Below are 22699 nucleotides of genomic sequence, written 5' to 3' on the forward strand. Positions count from 1 at the left end.
TTGCCAGGCCTCCCCATATTTATATTTCAGCCATCGTCCCCCATACCACAGAGGCTTTACCCGCTTCGCTTGCTTGATTGCAGCACATGTTTCACATTCGTGGATAACCTGTGCAATAACGTCCATGGTCAAGTCCACCCGTCGATCACGAGCCCACCTGTATGTTGCATCTCTCCCTTGATGGCCTGAGGTGTCATGGGCCCACCGAGCTAGAAATAGTTCACCCTTATGTTGCCACTCCAGATCCACCTCAGCCACTTCAATCTTGGCAGCCTGATCTACCTGCTGGTTGTTTCGATGTTCTTCAGTGGCCCGACTCTTGGGGACGTGAGCATCCACATGCCGTACCTTTACAACCAGGTTCTCTACCCGGGCAGCAATATCTTGCCACAGTGCGGCAGCCCAGATGGGTTTGCCTCTGCGCTGCCAGTTGCTTTGCTTCCACTGCTGCAGCCAGCCCCACAGGGCATTTGCCACCATCCAGGAATCAGTATAGAGATAGAGCGCTGGCCACTTTTCCCGTTCAGCGATGTCTAAGGCCAGCTGGATGGCCTTTACTTCTGCAATCTGGCTCGATTCACCTTCTCCTTCAGCAGTTTCTGCTACTTGTCGTGTAGGACTCCATACAGCAGCCTTCCATCTCCGGTGCTTTCCCACCAGATGACAGGACCCATCAGTAAACAGGGCATATTGCTTCTCATCTTCTGGCAGTTTGTTATACAGTGGGGCTTCTTCAGCATGTGTCACCTCCTCCTCTGGTGATATTCCAAAGTCTTTGCCTTCTGGCCAGTCCATGATCACTTCCAAGATTCCTGGGCGACTGGGGTTTCCTACTCGAGCCCGCTGGGTGATCAGTGCAACCCATTTACTCAATTCAGCATCAGTTGCATGGTGTGTAGAGGGGACCTTTCCTCTGAACATCCAGCCCAGCACTGGCAGTCGGGGTGCCAGGAGCAACTGTGCCTCAGTACCAACCACTTCTGAAGCAGCTCGAACCCCTTCATATGCTGCCAATATCTCTTTTTCAGTTGGAGTATAGCGGGCTTCGGACCCTCTGTATCCCCGACTCCAAAACCCTAGGGGTCGACCTCGGGTCTCCCCTGGTGCTTTCTGCCGGAGGCTCCAGGTAGGGCCATTCTCCCCGGCTGCAGTGTAGAGCACATTTTTAATATCTTGTCCTGCCCGGACTGGCCCAAGAGCTACTGCATGAACTATTTCCCGTTTAATCTGTTCAAAGGCTTGTTGTTGTTCAGGGCCCCATTTGAAATCATTCTTTTTCTGGGCCACTTGATAGAGAGGGCTTACGATCAGGCTGTAGTGTGGAATATGCATTCTCCAAAAACCCACAACGCCCAAGAAAGCTTGTGTTTCCTTTTTGCTGGTTGGTGGAGACATGGCTGTTATTTTGTTGATCACATCCATGGGGATGTGACAACGACCATCTTGCCATTTTATTCCCAAGAACTGGATTTCTCGTGCAGGTCCCTTCACCTTACTTTATTTTATGGCGAAACCAGCTTTCAGGAGGATTTGAACTACTTCCTTCCCTTTCTCAAAAACTTCTTCTGCTGTATTGCCCCACACGATGATGTCATCAATGTATTGTAGGTGTTCCGGAGCTCCACCTTGTTCCAATGCATTATGGATCAGTCCATGGCAAATGGTAGGGCTGTGTTTCCACCCCTGGGGCAGTCGATTCCAGGTGTACTGGATGCCCCTCCAAGTAAAAGCAAATTGTGGCCTGCACTCTGCTGCCAGAGGGATTGAGAAGAATGCATTAGCAATATCAATTGTGGCATACCACTTGGCTGCCTTGGACTCCAGTTCATATTGAAGTTCTAGCATGTCTGGCACAGCAGCACTCAACGGTGGAGTGACTTCATTCAGGCCACGATAGTCTACCGTTAGCCTCCACTCTCCATTAGACTTCCGGACTGGCCATATGGGACTGTTAAAGGGTGAGTGGGTTTTACTGATGACTCCTTGGCTCTCCAGTCGACGAATGAGCCCGTGGATGGGGATCAGAGAGTCTCTGTTGGTGCGATATTGCCGTCGGTGCACTGTTGTGGTGGCGATCGGCACCTGTTGTTCTTTGACCTTCAGCAACCCCACAACAGAAGGGTCCTTCGAGAGACCGGGCAAGGTAGACAGCTGTTTAATTTCCGCCGTCTCCAAGGCGGCTACACCAAAAGCCCACTTGTACCCTTTTGGGTCCTTGAAATACCCTCTCCTGAGGTAGTCTATGCCAAGGATGCATGGAGCCTCTGGGCCAGTCACAATGGGGTGCTTCTGCCACTCATTGCCAGTTAGGCTCACTTCGGCCTCCAATACAGTTAGCTCTTGGGATCCCCCTGTCACTCCAGCAATGCTGATGGGTTCTGCCCCTATATAGTTTGATGGCATTAAGGTACACTGTGCACCGGTGTCCACTAAAGCTCTATATTCCTGTGGGTCAGATGTGCCAGGCCATCGGATCCACACAGTCCAGTAAACCCGGTTATCCCTTTCCTCCACCTGGCTGGAGGCAGGGCCCCCCTAGTCCTGATCATAGTATTCATCACTCACTTCCGGTAGATATGAATCACGGGTGTCTCTGTTAAGATCAGTCAGGCCATCAGCACTTCTGCTCCTCTGTCTGGAGAATTGCTTACAGGAAACTGGGGCAGCAGCTCTCCTGGAGAAACTTCCCTGAGTAATTGTTCTCCCTTGCAGCTCACATACCCGCGCCTCTAAGGCTGAGGTAGGTTTTCCATCCCACTTCTTCATGTCCTCTCCGTGATCACGCAGGTAAAACCATAGGGTGCCCCGTCGTGTGTATCCCTTCTCTTGAGCCAAGGGACGATTACTCCTAATGGCTGAGATACGGGTCTGTACTGGTGGGGAGTAGGACATATCTTCTTTGAGTTGTTGGACCTCTCGGGACAGTTTCTCAACAGCAGAGACGAGCGAGGAAGAGAGATTCGCTTCATATTCCCGGAGTCTATCAATCAACTCAGCCACCGTTGGTGTCTCGTCATCTTTCCAGGACATCACTGCCAATGAGTTTGCATACGAGGATGGTGCGCTCCGTACAAACTTCCGCCACATGGGTCGTGTGCACTCAGCTTCATCTGGATCTTTGGAGGACCGTTGATCGTCCAGGTCACCATAAACCACCTCAAGCACGGCTAATTCCCTTAGATGCTGAACGCCTTTCTCCATGGTCGTCCATTTTCCTAGGCGAAATACAATATCTTCTTTGAAGGGATACCTCTCTCTCACCGCGGCCAGGAGCCGCCTCCAGAGGCTGAGGGCTTGTGTTCCTTTTCCAATTGCTTTATTAATGCCCCCTTCCCTAGAGAGGGATCCCAGTTGTTTGGCTTCCTTCCCCTCTAATTCCAAACTACTGGCCCCATTATCCCAGCATCGGAGCAGCCAGGTGATAACGTGCTCACCTGAATGACGCCCGAAATCTTTCCGTATATCCCGCAACTCACTCAAGGATAGAGATCGGGTAGTTTCCGTTTGTTGTACACATGGTTCCTCCTCCTCCTCCTCTTCTCGTGATGGCCCTGGTTCATCGTAATCTCTTTCTAAACGAGTTGACTTTCTCTTCCATGATTTCTTCTTGCGTATAGGGGCGACTGATACTGGCACAGGTTGGTCCTCTGGTTCAGCTGCAACGCTTGGCACTGGGGTTTGAGTAGCTGCAGTGCCTGTCGTGGGGGTTTGAGTGGCCGCCGTGCTCATCACCGGGGTTGGAGCAGCTGCAGTATCTGTCGCGACGGGTTGGGTGGCCGCAGTGCTTGTCACCGGGGTTGGAGTAGCTGCATTCTCTGTCACGGCGGGTTGGGTGGCCGCCGTGCTCATCACCGGGGTTGGAGCAGCTGCAGTATCTGTCGCGGCGGGTTGGGTGGCCGCAGTGTTTGTCACCGGGGTTGGAGTAGCTGCAGTCTCTGTCGCGGTGGGTTGGGTGGCCGCAGTGCTTGTCACCGGGGTTGGAGTAACTGCAGTCTCTGTCGCGGCGGGTTGGGTGGCCGCAATGCTTGTTGCTGGGGTTGGAGTAGCTGCAGTCTCTGTCGCGGCGGGTTGGGTGGCCGCAGTGCTTGTCACGGGGGTTGGAGTAGTTCCCTTCTCTTTCCCTTGGGGGTACTGAATAGTGTTAAATAGGGCTCGATAGGCATAAGCCAGACCCCAGCACATGGCAGTGATCTGTATCTCTCTGGAATTGCCAGGGTGACAACATATTTCCTCCAAATGTTCTACTAATTTTTCAGGATTCTGCACTTGTTCAGGGGTGAAGTCCCACACCACAGGGGGTGCCCACCGTCTTAGGCATTTGCCCATACTTTCCCACATACCCTGCCACGCATAGCTATCGAGCCTTGGGACAGATCTCTGGATTATATTCTTAACTTGCTTACTGACCTTAGACAGATCTGATACCACCTGCCAAAGCAATATCAACAGATGTATCTTAACTACACAAGGATGTTCAAGATACTGAAAAGTTGTTGTAATGAGGGAGGAGACATTACATAAGATAGTAGCTACGGTGCCATTCTGTATTTCCTCCATAAAAAACTCCTCAGAGGAGGAGGTATAATTGCTAATTGCCTCCATGAGGTGGTAGCTGTAGTACAGTAACGGCTTCCATGCAAAACCTAAATAACCGATAACAGTCAAGGCCAGTGTTTTAATAACAAGTCTCCTAGGCAAAATATCTCTAATCACTGCAGAGCACAGCCAACTGACAGAACCAACAGCAAGTTTTAACATGTACTTTACAATCAGTATGGTAAAGACTGGACAAACTAATACTGCGAGCAGATTAATCAATGTTGTGACCAGCAACTGTTATTATCTCAAACCCTTCGTGCCCCACGTTGGGCGCCAAAAATAGACTGTCGTGGTTCAGCCTCAGCTGGCAACTGAACACCACGCAGCCGCTCGCTCACCCCCCCCCACCCCTGTGGGATGGGGAAGAGAATCGGACGAGCAAAAGAACTTGTGGGTTGAGATAAGCACAGTTTAATAACTACAATAGAATGATGATGATAAATGATTATGATAATAATGACAGTAATGTTAATATAATAAAAGGGAAAAGGAAGGAAAGGGAAAACAGGGAAGAAAAACGCAGAAACACGAACGATACAACCGCTCACCACCTGCCGACCGACGCTGCCCGTCCCCGAGCCGCGATTGCTCCCTCCCTCCCCCCGGCCAGCCCCTCCCAGGTAGCATACTGGGCATGACGTTACATGATATGGAATATCCCTTTGGTCAGTTTGAATCCACTCTCTTAGCTGTGCCCCCTCCCCTCCCGGCTTCTTGTGCACCCAGCAGAGCATGGGAGGCTAGACATGTCCTTGACTAGTATAAGCGCTGCCCAGCAACAGCCTAAACATCTGTGTGTTATCTCAACAGGTTTTTTTCTTTCCATGCTAATTTCAAAGCACAGCACTATACCAGCTAGAGTGAAGAAAATTAACTCTATCCCAGCTGAAACCATGACAACAGGTTGCACTGATCACCCAGCGGGCTCGAGTAGGAAACCCCAGTCACCCAGGAGTCTTGGAAGTGATTATGGACTGGCCAGAAGGCAAAGACTTCGGATTATCTCCAGAGGAGGAGGTGACACGTGCTGAAGAAGCCACACTCTATTACAAACTGTCAGAAGATGAAAAGCAATATGCCCTGTTCACTGATGGGTCCTGTCATCTGGTGGGAAAGCACCGGAGATGGAAGACTGCTGTATGGAGTCCTACACGACAAGTAGCAGAAACTGCTGAAGGAGAAGGTGAATTGAGCCAGTTTGCAGAGGTAAAGGCCATCCAGCTGGCCTTAGACATTGCTGAACGGGAAAAGTGGCCAGTGCTCTATCTCTATACTGACTCCTGGATGGTGGCAAATGCCCTGTGGGGCTGGTTACAGCAGTGGAAGCAAAACAACTGGCAGCATAGAGGCAAACCCATCTGGGCCGCCACATTGTGGCAAGATATTGCTGCCCGGGTAGAGAACCTGGTTGTAAAGGTACAGCATGTGGATGCTCACGTCCCCAAGAGTCGGGCCACTGAAGAACATCGAAACAACCAGCAGGTGGATCAGGCTGCCAAGATTGAAGTGGCTGAGGTGGATCTGGAGTGGCAACATCAGGGTGAACTATTTCTAGCTTGGTGGGCCCATGACACCTCAGGCCATCAAGGGAGAGATGCAACATATAGATGGGCTCGTGATCGAGGGGTGGACTTGACCATGGGCGACTGGATCCATCACAGTCCCCTGGGAAACAGCACTAGTGACAGGCCTCCATCCAGACTCTGCTCCATTGATCACAAGCCTCTGAGTTCTGTTCTTGAGCCAGTTTTCAATCCACCTCACTGTCCACTCATCCAACACACATTTCGTTAGCTTGTCTGTGAGGAGGCTATGGGAGACAGTGTCGAAAACCTTGCTGAAGTCAAGATAGACAACATCCACTGCTCTCCCTTTGTCAACCCAGCCAGTCACACCATCATAGAAGGCTATCAGATTGGTCAAGCATGATCTCCCCTTGGTGAATCCATGTTGACTACTTCTGATAACCTTCTTGTCCTCTACATGCCTGGAGATGACCTCCAGGATGAACTGCTCCATCACCTTTACAGGGATGGAGCAGGCTGACTGGCCTATAGTTTCCCAGGTCCTCCTTCTTGCCCTTTTTGAAGATTGGAGTGACATTTGCTTTCCTCCAGTCCTCGGGCACCTCTCCTGTCCTCCATGACCTTTCAAAGATGATGGAGAGTGGCTCAGCAAGAACATCCACCAGCTCCCTCAGCACTTGTGGGTACATCCCATCGGGGCCCAATGATTTGCGAGGATCCAGTTTGCATAGGTGATCTTTGACCCAGTCTTTCTCAACCGATGGTAAATCTTCCTTTGTCCCAATTTGTCCTCTCTTCTCTGGGGGATGAGATGCCTGAGGGCCAGCCTTAGCAGTGAAGGCCAAAGCAAAGAAGGCATTCAGTAACTCCGCCTTCTCTGCATCCTGCATTTCCAGGGCCCCTTCCTTGTTCAGCAGTGGGCCCACTGTATCCCCAGTCTTCCTTTTACTGCTGATGGATTTAAAGCAGCCCTTCTTGTTATCCTTGACATGCATTGCCAGATTTAATTCCAAGCGGGCCTTGGCCTTCCTTATATTCCTCCCACGTGGCCAGTCCCTTTTTCCACATACTGTGATCCTCCTTCTTCCATTTGATTTTCTCTTGAAGCTCTTTGGTCATCCATGCAGGTCTCCTGGCTCCTCTGCCTGACTTCTTCCTCCTAGGGATGCACCGATCTTGCGCTTGGAGGAAGTGGTCCTTGAATATTGACCAGCTCTCTTGGAGCCCCCGCCTTCCAGAGCCCTAGCTCCTGGGATTCTTCCTAACAGGTCTTTGAAGAGGCCAAAGCTGGCCCTCTTGAAGTCCAAGGTTGTAACCTGACTTACTGCCCTGCTTCTGCCTCACAGTATCCCAAACTCCACCATCTCATGGTCACTGTAGCCAAGGCTACCCCCAGCTCTCACATCCTCAAAGAGCCCATCCTTGTTTGTTAGGATAAGGTCGAGCAGCACATCTCGCCTTGTTGGCTCCTCCACCACTTGCATCAAAAAGTTGTCCTCGATGCTCTGCAGGAACCTTCTGGATCATGCATGGCTCGCTGTGTTGCTTTTCCAGCAAATATCAGGGTGGTTGAAGTCCCCCACGAGAACCAGGGCCTGCGATTGTGAGGCTACTTCCAGCTGTCTGTAGAAGGCTTCATCAGATTCCTCTTCCTGATCAGGTGGCCTGTAGCAAATGCCCTCAACAGTGTCGCCCATATTTGCCTGCCCCATAATTTTTACCCACAAGCTCTCAACTTGTTCTCCTTCCACTCCAAGGCAGAGCTCGATACATTCCAGTTGCTCCCTCACATCGAGAGCAACTCCCCCACTTCGCCTTGCTGGCCTGTCTTTCCTGAAAAGCCTGTACCCATCCATGACCACATTCCAGTCATGCGAGCTATCCCACCATGTCTCTGTGACTGCAATGAGATCATGGCCCTGCGACCGCTCACAGACCTCTAGTTCCTCCTGTTTATTCCCCATGCTGCGTATGTTGGTGTACAGGCATTTCAGAAAGGTGCTTGAGCATACAGGTTTCCCTGGAGGGGTGCACGAGGACACACTATAGCCATGCAAACCCTTGAGGTGGTTGGTCTCCTGGTTGCCATCGCATGAGGCTGCTACAGCACCTTTATCCCTGCTCTGGTTGTCTTGTCTTATTCCCCCATTGGATGTGATGGCATTAGCATTGCCAGTTTGTCCCCCTCCCACCCAAGTTCTTCAGTTTAAAGCCTTCCTCAACCAAGTTTGCCAGCCTGCTGCCAAAAATTCCCTTCCCCCTTCCAGACAGGTGGAGTCCATCCCTCCCTAGCCAGTTAAATGTAACTGTCACCAGCTACAGTCATAATTCGCTGATCTTTCAACACCATTGGCAGTTTTCAGCAATAGCCATGGACTAACAAGGCATGGAGGTGGCATGTCTGATCGGGCACAAGTCCAAACCCCCTTTGCAGCCCTGGCACCAGCCGGGCCTCCTGGCAGTTGCTGCTAGGGAAGCCTCAGCTCTGCACACGTCACTCTTGTTTTGGGGTCGAGACATGACCATCTACACATCTCTCAACCAGGCACTTTTCAAGATCATTACATGCACTTACAGTCAGGTGAATGCTGATTGACCTAGTCTGTTTCTTATATATATCACTATTGAGCAACAGACAGGATTTCTACACTGCCATATTTCTTCTGAAGATTCTTCTGAAGACGTGGGATCGTGTGAGTAGACAAGAAACTATCTGAACAAGCAACAAGACTGCCGGAGGGAGATGCCTTAGGACCTGCAAGATGAAGCCTAACAGTAGCTGACAAAAAGGCTCACGCTCAACACCAGGTAGATCTGAAGGGTCAAGCTAACAGTGGCAGCTTCACTTGGGGTGCAGTCCAGCCCCAAACAGGCACCACGAGGTTTCCGGTGGATGGACAGTTTGGCTGCAGAGAGGAACATGGGCAGCCCTGAATTTATTCTCTGCAACACAGTTTGTTACCAAGACCAAATCCCTTTCCCTAGTTGTTGAGAGGGGTGTCATGAGGATAAATTATGTCCCATTTGAACTATGAAACTGTATAATTATACGAAATATTGAAACCTGTAATTAAATTGTGTCAGTTTATAAAGTAGTTATACTCAGTATATAGATACAGCCATTCATACTCATGCTCTTTTACCAAAATTACTAAATTGTAATCTTAGCAATCGAAGCAGGAATACTATGCACAACTGTTTGTAACACTGAACACCCAAATAAAATTTGAAAACAGGTGGTGTGGTTTAGCGTCAGCCAGCAACTAAACACCACACAGCCACTCGCTCACTCCCCCACCAGCGGGATGGGGGAGAGAATCAGAAGGGTAAAACTGAGAAACCTAGTGGGTTGAGATAAGAACAGTTTAATAATTAAAACAGTAATAGTAACAACAATAATAATAATGCAATGAAAAGGAAAACAATGAGAGAGAGGCGAAACCTGGGGCGGGGGGAATGGGGAATGAACAACCAAAACAAATATCTGACGCAGCCTACTCCCTATGGGGAGTAGGACATATCTTCTTTGAGTTGCTGGGCCTCTTGGGACAATTTCTCCACAGCAGAGATGAGGGAGGAAGAGACATGTGCTTTGCATCCCCTGAGTTTATCAATCACATCCCCCACCCTTGGTGCCTCTTCAGCTTTCCAGGACACTATTGCTAATGAGTGTACATGGGATGATGGTGCGCTCCGTACAAAATTCCACCACATGGGTCGTGTGCACTGGGCTTCATCTGGATATTTGGATGACTGTTTGTTGTGGTTCAGCCCCAGTCAGCAACGAAATACCACGCAGCCGCTCACTCACTCCCCCCACCCCTGTGGGATGGGGGAAAGAACCAGAAGAGCAAAAGCAAAAGAAAATAAACTTGTGGGTTGAGATAAGAACAGTTTAATAATGAAAATAAAATAATAATTATAATAATAATTATTATGATAACTGATACTGGCATGGGTTGATCCTATGGTTCAGCTCCAGTGCCTGTCATGGCAGTTGGAGTAGCCACAGTGCCTGTCACCAGGGTTGGAGTAGCTGCAGTGCCTGTCCAGAGACCTTCTCTTCCCCTTGGGAGCACTGAATACTGTTGAACAGGGCTCGGTACGCATAGGCCAGGCCCCAGCACGTTGCAGTTATCCGTGTCTCTCTGGAGTTCCCAGGGTAACAACATACATTCTCAAAATATTCTACTAGTTTTTTAGGATTCTGCACTTGTTCAGGGGTGAAACTCCAAAACACTGGGGGTTTCCACTGCCCTAGGTATTTGCCCATGCTATCCCACATGCCCTGCCACTCGTAACTATCAAGCCTTGGGGCAGATTTCTGGGTGATATTCTTAAGTTGCTTAGTCAAAACCAAAACAACATGCCCAAAAACTAACAATAAGTGCACCTTAACCACTCAAGGATGTTCAAGATACAAAAAGCTTGTTGCAATAAAGATGGAGACACCATAGAAGAAGATAGCAAAGATACCATTCTGCATTTCCTCCATATAAAATCTCTCTGAGGAGGAGGTATAATTGCTAATTGCCTCGATGAGGTGGTATCCACGGTACAGTAAGGGTTAAAACACAAAACCCAAATACCAGATAAAGCTGAAGACCAGTGTTTGCATAACAATTCTCTTAGGCAAAAAAATCACTAATCACTGCAGAGCACAGCAGACTAAACAATCCAACACCAATCTTTAACACATACTGCAAAAACTCGACCATGGTGCTGTGACCAGCAGCTATTATTATCTCAAACCATCTGAACCCCATGTTGGGGGCCAAAAAAGACTGTTGTGGTTTATCCCCAGCCGGCAACTAAACACTACACTGCTGCTCACTCAGTCCCCCACCAGTGGGATGGAGGAGAGAATCAGAAGGGTAAAAGCGAGAAAGCTCGTGAGCTGATATAAGAACAGTTTAATTAAAATAAAACAATAACAACAACAACAATAATGTAATGAAAAGGAAAATAACGAGAGAGGCAAAACCGGGGGTGGGGGTAAGGGGGAATGAACAACCGAAACAACACATGATGGAACCACTCAACACCTGCCGACCCAATGTTGCCAGTCCCTGGGCCGCGACCACTCCCCCCATGCGCCAACTCCCCCGGTTAGTATACTTGTTGTGACGTCCTATGGTATGGAATACCCCAGTGGCCAGTTTGGGTCAGCTGTCTTGGCTGTAGCCACTCCCTTCCCAGCCTCTTGCCCACATGGCAGAGCATGGGAAGTTGTAAAGGTCCCTGACTACTATAGATACTACTTAGCGACACTGAGCCGCTCCTTAACTACAACTAAAGCATCAATGTGCCATTGGTACTATACCAGCTACATTGAAGAGAATTAACTCTATCCCAGACAAAGCCAGCACAACAGGGTAACAGCCTTTTGAATTTATGGTCATAACAGGCTATATGTTAAATATAATCAACTCAAAGTTCTACGAAGCAGCAGCATTTAAAAAAATTCAACACTTTGATCACTTACATAGCAATTTTAAGAGCAAATGCTTTCAAAATGAGCAACCACATTCAAGAACTGTTGTCATATATGGAGAACTTAACCTCACAAGGTAAATAGAAGCAAAGCAAGGGGCTGTGACTAAAATAGGCTAATAATAGCCTCTACTGCAAACTACTCAGGAGCAGATCAACAGTAAATTTGGTTAAAATACAAACAGAATGTAGCATCTTCAAGGTAAACTGCTTCCCTGGTCCTTATTTCTGATGAATCACAAGAGTTGATTTAATCTTCAAATGAAACTATGCCAAATTAGTCACTCAGCCATACTGAATTTTTCGAACTTCATTTTATAAAATTTTAAATAAATTTAAGTATACAAATGAACTGTAGATCAGTTAATTTTTATTAAATATCATACCATGGCAGCATTAAGGAGAAGATATGGGAAAATGATTACTAATAAAAAGCATGGTTTTAGCTGGGATAGCGTTAGTTTTCTTCACTCTAGCTGGTATAATGCTGTGCTTTGGATTTAGTATGAAAACAATGTTGATAACACACAGATGTTTTAGTTGTTGCTGGGTAGTGCTTGTACTAGTCAAGGACTTTTCTAGTTTACCATGCTCTGCCGGGTGCACAAGAAGCTGGGAGGGGAGGGGACACAGCTAAGAGAGCGGATTCAAACTGACCAAAGGGATAGTCATATGAAATCATGCCCAGTATATTAATTGGGTGGAGCTGGCCGGGGGCAGGCAGCAATCGCGGCTCGGGGACCAGCAGCATCGGTCAGCAGGTGGTGAGCGGTGGCATCGCTTGTGGTTTTACTTTTCCTTTTTTTTTGCGCTTCATTTCTCTCTCTCGTTATTTTCCTTTTCATTATATTATAATCATTATTATTAACATCATAATCATTATTATTATCATTAACATTATTACTATCACAGAATCACAGGTTGGAAGGGCCCTCAGGGATCATCTAGTCCAACCTTTCTAGGAAGGGCACAGTCTAGACAAGATGGCCCAGCACCCTGTCCAGATGACTCTTGAAAGTGTCTATAAGAGGCATGTCAAAATTAAGAGCTGGACACCAAGTGGCTTGATGAAGAAGCTGTGTCTGTATTCTGATTTGGTATTACAGAGTAGGTATGAACTCCATCTTTGGGGTTTGGGAGTGAAACAGTTCTAGCCAGTATTATCTTGATTGAGGAGCTATAGCTTTGGAAAGGAAGTTTGGATTATTATGGAGGGAGAAAGAAGTCTGAGGGGAGCAGCTTGGGATTTTGGAAAAACCTATACTTCTGCCTTTAATTGTAGGGCTCTAAGGCTATTGTTATCACAGGAATTTGGGCCAGAGCTCCCAGCTGCTCTATCACTAAAACTGAGGACAGCAGGTCCTCTTGGAAAATGTGGTATCCTCAGCAGCTCTGGCAGTTCTCTTTGCTTGGAGCAGCTCAGCCTGGGACTGAACAGAGATACAACCGCACTCTTCAAGAAAGCCACAGAAAACCAGAAAGGACCCATGAATCCTCTAGAAAGGCACAGAAAAATATCTCATCCCTCTAACCCCAAGTTTGTTTCCTAAACAAAAGTATCCACCCCTTCTACCTGGGTTTCTGAAATTTCTCTAGTTTTAGTAACTAGCCTTGTTGTTACTTCCTTCTCAAATCCAGTTCACTAAACAACTCATACTAAGCACTGGAACACTTTTATCCTTCTTGAAAGGAAACTCACCTGCCATTTCCTATGTTATTCTCTTGCAACTAATCTCTCGATCAATTTTATTAGTTTAAGCAGGGCCATATGAAAGATTCCATCATTTTAAAATATAATTTATCTTCTTTAACTTTAAATGTTCTCTTTTCTAGCAGATTGGCAATACACTGTGTTATGTTGTTCAGCCCTACCCTACCATTTCCCACTAAAAAACCCATCATTTCAGCTAAATACACTAGGTTCAGATTAACACAGTCATTGATACTCTGGATTGCCCTTTGTAATTTACAATATAGGAACAACACTAGATATTCTGAAACTTTCATTTAAAGCAAATCTGAATATTTTTGATAGGTGTTTTCTTCTCTAATGCCTCCACCAGCGCTTCTAATATATGTTACAGATTAATGTTTGCAGAGGATGTATCTAGATCTGCCTGGAAAAATAGAGAAACAACTATCACGGCACCTCTGCTTCTGAGAAAACAAATGTACTTTCTCCCAGTTCTTCCCTGTTAAATTTGAGTTCACCTGCATGTAGTTTTGTATCTAATCAGAGAATGGGAGAAAGTGTGGAGACATCCATACGGTTTTCTAAAAAGAGATAAAATAACAGCACTAAACACTAAGGAAAGAAACAGTACACCTTAAAATGAAAAAATGAAAATGGTTTGCTAGGCTGTCCTTATATCACTAAAAGGCAGACCCTTTTTCAATATGCTTATATGAGATTAATATGCAAACAGACCTCCCCCCCCAATCTTGCAGTTACTTTCCTATCTCCACTAATTCTCAGGAATGTATATTGATCTTGCAACCAATTTATTTAAGTGAAAGCTTCATATCTAAGACAAGACAGGTGTCCATTGTCCTGACTGTTCTCCTCCTAGCCTTACACACCTGCCAGCTTCCTCCACTATGATGGTACAAAAGTTAACAGGGGGAAAAAAAGCCTCAGCTAAGGAGGATCCAAATCTTCATCCAGCTTTCTGAGTCAGCATCCCTGAATTGAAACCCAGTGTGAAGCCAACAGTTATGCAGCACAGACTTCAGGGTATGTATCAGTATGAATACCTACTGTTGTCTTCAGTACAGAAGATTAGACCCCACAGATTAGACAGATATCCAGTTTCGAATTCATCAGGAACATGTACATCTGTAGCACTGTCACATGAGAAAATCAGAACAAAACAAATCTTCTCAAATGTAAGAGGTCCTTTTGTGCCTTAAAAACATGCAAAACCCTTTGTAATATAATCACCACCAAGTGAAAATTAGCATAGCAAATACAGAGAGGATTTCCAATAAATCACTTGGCTTTCCTGAAGAAGTTAGTGAATAGACAACACATTCCTGCGCTTCTAACAGCATCCCCTTATTTTTTTTCTGCAGTGAGGCTCAGTCATGAAACAAGAAAGGATATTGCATCACTTGTATCCACTGAGGAACTTAAAAGGATTTGTCATTTCAAAATCCATGTCATCAGTGTAAGTCACTTCACTAGTTCCTCCAGTAACCTCCTTCGCAAGGAAGGTGGCCAAAGCCAGTCATCGAATGTTGCATAAGACAGAATTCTGAGCAAATAAACACTTATCCAATTCACCTTTTGTGAAAGGAAAATACTGCAGAGTTATTCCATCTCCCTAGCCAGCTCATAAACAAGACTGCTGTGGTCAGAGATCTTCAAAGCCCCACACCATTCTTATGTAACAATAAGTAGTATTCAAGAGCTGATTTATTTTGCCTATCGCTAGAAATATATGAAAACCAGACCTAGTACAGCCACCACAAGAGAAAAAAAATAGAAGATTTATATAAAACAACCCTGGAATTAAAACACCTTGTATTGGGTTTGTGTGGCAAGGTTTTGGTAGCAAGGGGTGCTACAGGGGTGGCTTCTGTGAGAAGATGCCAGAGGCTTCCCCTGTGTCTGATAGAGCCAGTGCCAGATGGCTCCAAGACAGACCAAGGCTGAGCCCATCAGCAATGGTGTTAGAGCCTCTGTGATAACATATTTAAGAAGGAAAAAAAAAAATCTGCACAACAGCAATTGCAACCAGAGAGAGGAATGAGAATATGTGAAAGGAACAACTCTGCAGAAACCAAGGTCAGTGAAGAAGGAGGGGAAGGAGGTGCTCCAGGTGCTGGAGCAGAGATTCCCCTGCAGCCCGTGGTGAAGACCATGGTGAGGCAGGCTGTCCCCCTGCAGCCCATGGAGGTTAATGGTGGAGCAGATATCCACCTGCTGCCTGTGGAGGTCCACCATGCCATAGCAGGTGGATGCACCCGAAGGAGGCTATGACCCTGTGGGAAGCCCACACTGAAGCAGGCTCCTGGCAGGACTTGTAAACCTGTGGAGAGAGGAGCCCACGCTGGAGCAGGTTTGCTGGCAGGACTTGTGACCCTGTGGGGGACCCATGCTGGAGCAGTCCATCCCTGAAGGACTGCACCCGGTGGAAAGGACCCATGCTGGAGCAGTTCATGAAGAACCGTAGCCTGTGGGAAGGGCTCACACTGGAAAAGTTCATGGAGGACTGTCTCCCGTGGGAGGGACCCCATGCTGGAGCAGGGGAAGAGTGTGAGGAGCTGAGGAAGGAGTGGCAGAGAATAACATGTGATGAACTAACCGCAACTGACCACAAACCCCATTCCCTGTCTCCCTGCACTGCTTGGGGGGAGGAGGTAGAGAAAATGTCCTGAGTGAAGTTGAGCCTGGGAAGAAGGGAGAGGTGGGGGCAAGGTGTTTTAAGTTTTGGTTTTATTTCTCATTATCCTACACCATTGTTAATTGGCAATAAATTAAATTAATTTTCCCAAGTCGATTCTGCTTTGCCTGTGAAAGTAATTGCTGAGTGGTATCTCCCTGTCCTTATCTTGATCCACGAGCCTTTCATTATATTTTTCTCTCCCCTATACAGTTGAGGAGGGGGAATGATAGAGTGGCTTGGTGGGCACTTGGCATCCAGCCAGGGTCAACCTACCACACACCTCTAGGTAAGACTGAAGAGAATTTCCTCATCCAACTCCAGATTCAGGACTTTCCTTTAATCAAATATGCCAGGTCTCCTCTTACTTTTATAAGGAAGTTTTTCTAAGTAAGTTTTTTCCCTTACTTACCTGTGCCTTCAAGCAATGTTCAATATAATTCCTCTTCAAACATTGGTTTAGTGAGGTTAAAATTTTCAAAGCAAGAGAGGTCTACCTGCAGCTTTGTATTACAAACTGAACACCTGCAGCACTAGAGATATGACAGAGGGAATAGTGATCTTATGTTCAGCTGCCTATGCTATTAGAACCAGAGGTAGATTTCTTCTGGTTAGCTTTTTTACTTCTAATTTAAGGAATTTGATTAAAAATCAAAATAACAGAACTATAGTATGAATCCCAGAAAAACACTCACTTGCTATATAATCAGAGGAACTAATATTTTCTGTAAAAGAAGCCTGGAGTTTTTAACATCTTAAACATATCTTTAAAAAAAATAAAAATCAGACCATGGTTTCATGATAGTCTGAGAGGAAAATCAAGAGACTATGGATCCTCTTTTGTAACCCAGCTTTCTTTGGTAATAGCAGTTTATTTTCTTGTGCTGCCTGGATTTTCTACTTCAGTTTTTAGACATAACTGCAATCTCATTTACCAGGAAAACAGCAACATGTAAAATACAAACATCTTAGTTTTGTGGATATTTTTTAAACTACCCTACTCAAACTCATTGTGAAATTTGGTAATTGATCAACACCTTAGTTTTTTGTTTCCTATTCTTTTTGCTATTTGGCAAATAGCAAATAGCTATTCTGTTTGCTATTCTTTTTTGCTATTTGGGCTGTGATATAAGCATTAAATCTCTCTCTAAAAATACTTTAAATACTAATGAGTAGAGATATTTTGACAATAAGGAAATAGCTGACAAAGATCAACATGCCTGTGATTAGTATAATTAGTTTAAGCACTCTCTGCAACACCCTTTCTGTCATTTCTCTTCTCACATTAGCCACAGTATAGCTAATATAGCCATTATAGCCATTTTATGTTCTTCCTTTCCCACCCTTGCCTTCCCCTTTTCTAATCACCCTTGACTGTTTTAGTCTTCTCTGCACCACTTGCATACTCACCATAATTCTTCCTTCCCCTTAATTCCTTATGTTCAGGAATCAGTACAAACTCTCATGCGATACATGCCTTCAGCTTACAACATCTGAGCATCTTCCTCTATTCCTTAATGTCCTGCATCTGCTTTAGCTTCCACTTCCACTGCCACCAGGCAGCTCTGCAAACCACCTTCTCATTACGTCCCACAACAACTGGAGCAATTGCCTTGCCTCTGGCCACATCCTACGAGGATAGGCTGGGAGAACTGGGTTTGTTCAGCCTTGAGAAAAGGAGGCTCAGAGGGGATCTCATCACCATGTACCAGTACTTAAGGGGTAGCTACAAAGAAGATGGAGGCTCCCTTTTTACAAGGAGTCACATGGAGAGGACAAGGGGGAATGGATACAAGTTGCTCTTGGGGAGATTCCAATTGGACATGAGAGGGAAATTTTTCACAGTGAGGCCAGTCAACCATTGGAATAATCTCCCCAGGGAAGTGGTTGATGACTCGGCCACATTGGACACTTTCAAGAGTTGTCTGGACAGGGTGCTGGGCCATCTTGCTCTTCTTAGAAAGGTTGGACTAGATGATCCCTGAGGTCCCTTCCAACCTGTGATTCTGTGATTCTGTGATCCCCATAGCCCTCAAAGCCAAAGAAGAGCACTGCTCCTTAAATTCACCTTCCTGCAGCACCACCTGCCCGGGCCTGCCAGGGTCACCAGACCCTAAGGAGGGGGGCTAGGCTACAGATGAGCACTGTCATCAGAAAGACATCCTTCTTTTGTTCCACCTACTCTGTATCTAAAAATATGTATTTTCTCTTTTCCAAAAAGTATTAATTCCTAAACATCTTAAAGCAAAGGTTCAGTAACAGAATCCTCTTTAGTAAACACCATAAAATCACAAAATAATTCAGGTTGGAAGGGACCTCAGGAGGTCATGCTCCTGAATGCCACAAAAAAAGCTCAAAACCAAAGAGGGAATGAAATAAAGGAAGAACAAGTATCAAACTTACCATGGACTTGATTGATTTCTGAATTCTGAGAAAGAATTTCATCTGCTAATTTTTGAGCAGTTGGCAAAACTTCTGTGTGGTGCACTGTGATCAAATATTGTACAAATTTTTGTAGTTGGTCTCTGTTCATTTGAAAGAGTGTCTCTGAAATGGGAAGATGCAGTTTGACCTGATCTGGCTTGCGGATCCGGTATAAAGAGAGTGCCACAACATGGGCACAGTAAAATATGTCCTTGTTTCCACAGCTACAGGTCACTGAGGTAATCTTGCAACGATCAAAGCTGATAGCTACATTGCAAACAGTTTCTGGCTCCGATTGCATTGCAGGCTCTGTCACCGTGCCACTCAAGTGGAAACCTGTGAAGGAAAAAAAAAAAAAAGAGAGCTTACATTATTATTAAGTAAAATACCATATCTCATTATCAATAACCTTTCAGTAATCAAGTCAGTCATCATCTATTTCTGAGAAATTATATATCTTCAAGAACTTGCTTTAATTACAAATGTGATGAACCCTTTCCCTTTCTTTCGTACGTACCCTTTTCATCAAAAGGAGATGAAAAGCTAGTTTACAAGCCCTCTTTGTTATTCCATCACAACATTCATAAAAGTTTGATAGTAAGAAAAACATTTATTTTGTAAATGATAGCTGCAGAAGCAGAGTTGCATCTGATTAAGACCAATGTGAAACTCCCAGTAGCTGAGCAAGTTGGCAGCAGTCTTCCAAACCCCATACCAGGAAGCCAGTACCTATCAGCAAATGTAACCATTCTTTTAATAAGAAGGAAGTGGTGCACTCTAGTGGCACAAAACCAGGTCCTAATCTCACTGACACAAGTCACAACCTCTTTGCTTTCACCTTCAACTCAAGCAATCTGGTAGGGCAGCTATGTTTGTGTAGCTCTTTGGAGATGGAAACTGCTGCAGTTACCAATACACAGGATATTAGATTTATAATACTGAATGAAACACGCATGCACTATTTCATAAGTCTGTATTTCCACTCGGCACGATAAAGTACAAGGTAAAAGAGCTGGGTTTTCTTATACTGTAAGAATCACAGAATCACAGGTTGGAAGGGACCTCAGGGATCATCTAGTCCAACCTTAAAGAAGGTATGGTAAAAGAAAGATGTTCACTTCAGCCACTACTTGACAAAGCACCCTGTTGAACCAAGGTCTCAAACTCTATTCTCTGAAGATCAGACCTAAACCCATTTCTGGTTTCCAAACATGAAGACCCAAGTTTGGCTCTCAATACTTTATCACTGCAGAATTTTGGTGTTTCTTTTGGATTTTATGTAAACATGACATTGATTTTTGGCTCAAGCATTAAGTCAGAGGTATAGATACAGAGCAATACAAACAAATTTCATATACTGTATCAGTATTAAACTTGAACATACCGTACATATAAAATCTGGAATGAATACTACAAGTAAGGTGTTATACATTAACTATTTATAATGGCAATAATATAAAACCACACTCCCTCAAAGTCCAAAACTGATTTAATATTCTTGAAATATAAGAAAAGTGTGTTGTAGGAAACAGTATCACATGAAAATTAGGTGGAAAAAAATATATACATAGATCTAGTCCAAAATGTTGTATCTCCAATTGTTTTTAAAAAACTCTTCAAGCTACAGGAAACAAAGGGGAAAATCTCTCATTTTTTCCATTTGTTTATGCTGTACATTTCAGAGCAGGTTGTGCAGTCAGCATCACTGTTTGGATTACATTCAACTGCAGTACTCCGATACTCTACCCTGAAAAGGTTAGTGTGTGTGTATGATCTTCGATTTTGCAAGAGTTAAAGTACTTCAGAGTTGAAGCTGAAGAGGCAGTAAGCTGTAAAGTGCACATAGAGGAAGGGGAGGAGGACGAAGAAGCAGCCCAGGCATACGTGGTAGTCATGGTTCAGCCCCAGTTGGCAACTAAACACCATGCAGCCGCTCTCTCACTCCCCCCACCCCTATGGGATGGGGAAGAGAATTGGAAGAGCAAAAGAAAAAGAAAAAAAAAACTTGTGGGTTCAGATAAGAACAGTCTAATAATTAAAATAAAATAATTCTAATAGTAATTATTATTATAATAATAACAATAATGATAATATAATAAAAAGGAAAAGGGAAAAAGGGAAAAAAGCCAAAACACAAATGATACAACTGCTCACCACCCGCCGACTGATGCTGCCGGTCCCCGAACCGCGATTGCTGCTTCCCTCCCCCGGCCGGCTCCTCCCAGTTAACATACTGGGCATGACGTTACATGATATTGAATATCCCTTTGGCCAGTTTGAATCTGCTCTCTTAGCGGTGCCCCCTCCCCTCCCAGCTTCTTGTGCACCTGGCAGAGCATGGGAAGCTAGAAAAGTCCTTGACTAGTACAAGCACTACCCAGCAACAACCAAAACATCTCTGTGTTATCAACATTGTTTTCATACTAAGTCCAAAGCACAGCACTATGCCAGCTGCAGTGAAGAAAATTAACTCTACCCCAGCTAAAACCATGACAGCGGTATTCTTGCTCTTGGCTCCACTCAACACCTATACAGAGAAAGGCAGGGGAATTGCCCCTTGAATCATGAGCTCCTCCCTCTGCCTTTCCCTTTGGTTTTTAAGTAGTCATGGCATGCTCCCATGAGCACTCTCTCTCAAAAAAAAGAGGCTTTGTTAAAACTTAGCCAGCTCTATTTCAGGTTAATTCCCAGTAAATGAGAGTTGGATTGGTGGCCTCAAAGAAATTGTATTGGAGATTTTTTTTTAATATCACTTTCCAATGGAGCATACATAAAACTCTCATTTACAAGTTGAGGAAAAGCCTGACACTAGAACACTGAAAGGGCCTGATCCCACTCCTTCCTGCTGTCAATAAGTAGCTAAACTCCTATTAATTCCAATAGAAAAAGACCAAATGAAAGATTTTCTATTAACCAGTTTAAGAAAAAAAAGTGCCCAACCAGCTACTCCAACAATATTATCACTTTTATTTGTCAGCATATAATTCAAGCATTCAAAAGGTTAAAATTTTCCTGGACAGATGAGTGTCTCCGGAAATATTTAGAGTTAACAGCAAACCTGCCTTTAAGTCCCTACTTCCATTCAGACACAAATGTAGCTCCCAGCTCCCCCTCTCTTTCCACTGAGATTTTTTGAGAATTCATGTTACAAACAGCAACATTTATAAACACAGATCCTGATCTAAATGATGACAGTACTAATACAGTCAAGTTAACTAACCTACCCTTCTTAAGTTACAGAGGGTTTAAACAAAAAGATCGGCTGCCCTTGCAGCCTGAAATGTAGGTGGTCTGTATGGTGCAATGACATACTATGCCTGGTAATTATGAAGAGCTATTTTCCTCTTCTTTTTCTGTTTGTGTATTTAAAGAAAGAAATTGTTCTTTGCTAATATGACCTTTAAAAAGGTTTCAACATGAGACAGAACAATTAACGAAATTTCAGCTCAGAAGCTCTAGTAGGGCTGCTATAATTTAACCTACCAGACATCAAATGCTACCTTCTCCACTAGTCCACAAAACTGCAGAGTACTCAACAGGGAGGGTTGTTCCCCTCCTGCAGACATAGCCTTAATCTTTTTTAACCTAACCATCTAATGTTTTCCAAACAAAATATCAAAAGCTTGTAGCAAGCAAATAAAATGACGCACTGTGCTTTTCTAGAAAGCTTTCACCACCAGTAATTTATAGCCTGCCAAGAAGAGAGATGTTACATGCTTCTGGAAGAAGGCAAAAGGGATCACCTGCACGGGGACTCAAAGATAATGACATTTCACTAAAAGCCAAAGGAGCAGAAAAAGTCTCTTCAGCTAAAAGCTTCAAGCCCTCACTCCAAATATGTAGTTCTCTTCAAAGGGAAAATTCCTCTTTTACTCAAAGTTACAAATCTTTGCTGGAAGTATTTATCCATTCCAAAAATCCCAAGAACTCTAGTATTTCAACCTTTAAAATAAAAAGCTTGTTCGTTATTATCTAAAGACATAAAAAGATTCACAGGCAGAAAAGCATGTGTTCACTACTATTTATAGAGCGGGCATGTTTCACCTTTGCCCTTCAGCTGCTGCAGTTTGAAATGTTTTACTGTTTTCAAACCAGCATGTGACTAGTAATTCAAGCTCTGCTGACATTTTCAATGCACAGAGGCTTGTGACCCTGTGGGGGACCCATGCTGGAGCAGCCCATCCCTGAAGGACTGCACCCCATGGAAAGGATCCGTGGAAAGGACTCACGCTGGTGCAGTTCATGAAGAACTGCAGCCTGTGGGAAGGACTC

General features: G+C 45.0%; 1 protein-coding gene across 2 annotated transcripts in view; it reads right to left on the bottom strand.

The window, feature by feature from the left end:
• LOC135310892 (zinc finger SWIM domain-containing protein 6) overlaps nt 1-18788 on the bottom strand; it is an 85994-nt gene extending 67206 nt beyond the window's left edge. Inside the window, exon 1 of one of the 2 annotated variants that reach the window (XM_064440007.1) lies at nt 18407-18788. In XM_064440007.1, the coding sequence (XP_064296077.1) occupies nt 18407-18728 (322 nt within the window). In that variant the 5' untranslated portion in view covers nt 18729-18788. The remainder of the gene's footprint in view (nt 1-18406) is intronic. The other variant, XM_064440008.1, reaches the window with a different exon arrangement.
• Nucleotides 18789-22699: the final 3911 nt, after the last annotated feature.

The sequence above is a fragment of the Phalacrocorax carbo genome (genome assembly GCF_963921805.1).
Source record: "Phalacrocorax carbo chromosome W unlocalized genomic scaffold, bPhaCar2.1 SUPER_W_unloc_6, whole genome shotgun sequence".
NCBI classification, from domain to species: domain Eukaryota; kingdom Metazoa; phylum Chordata; class Aves; order Suliformes; family Phalacrocoracidae; genus Phalacrocorax; species Phalacrocorax carbo.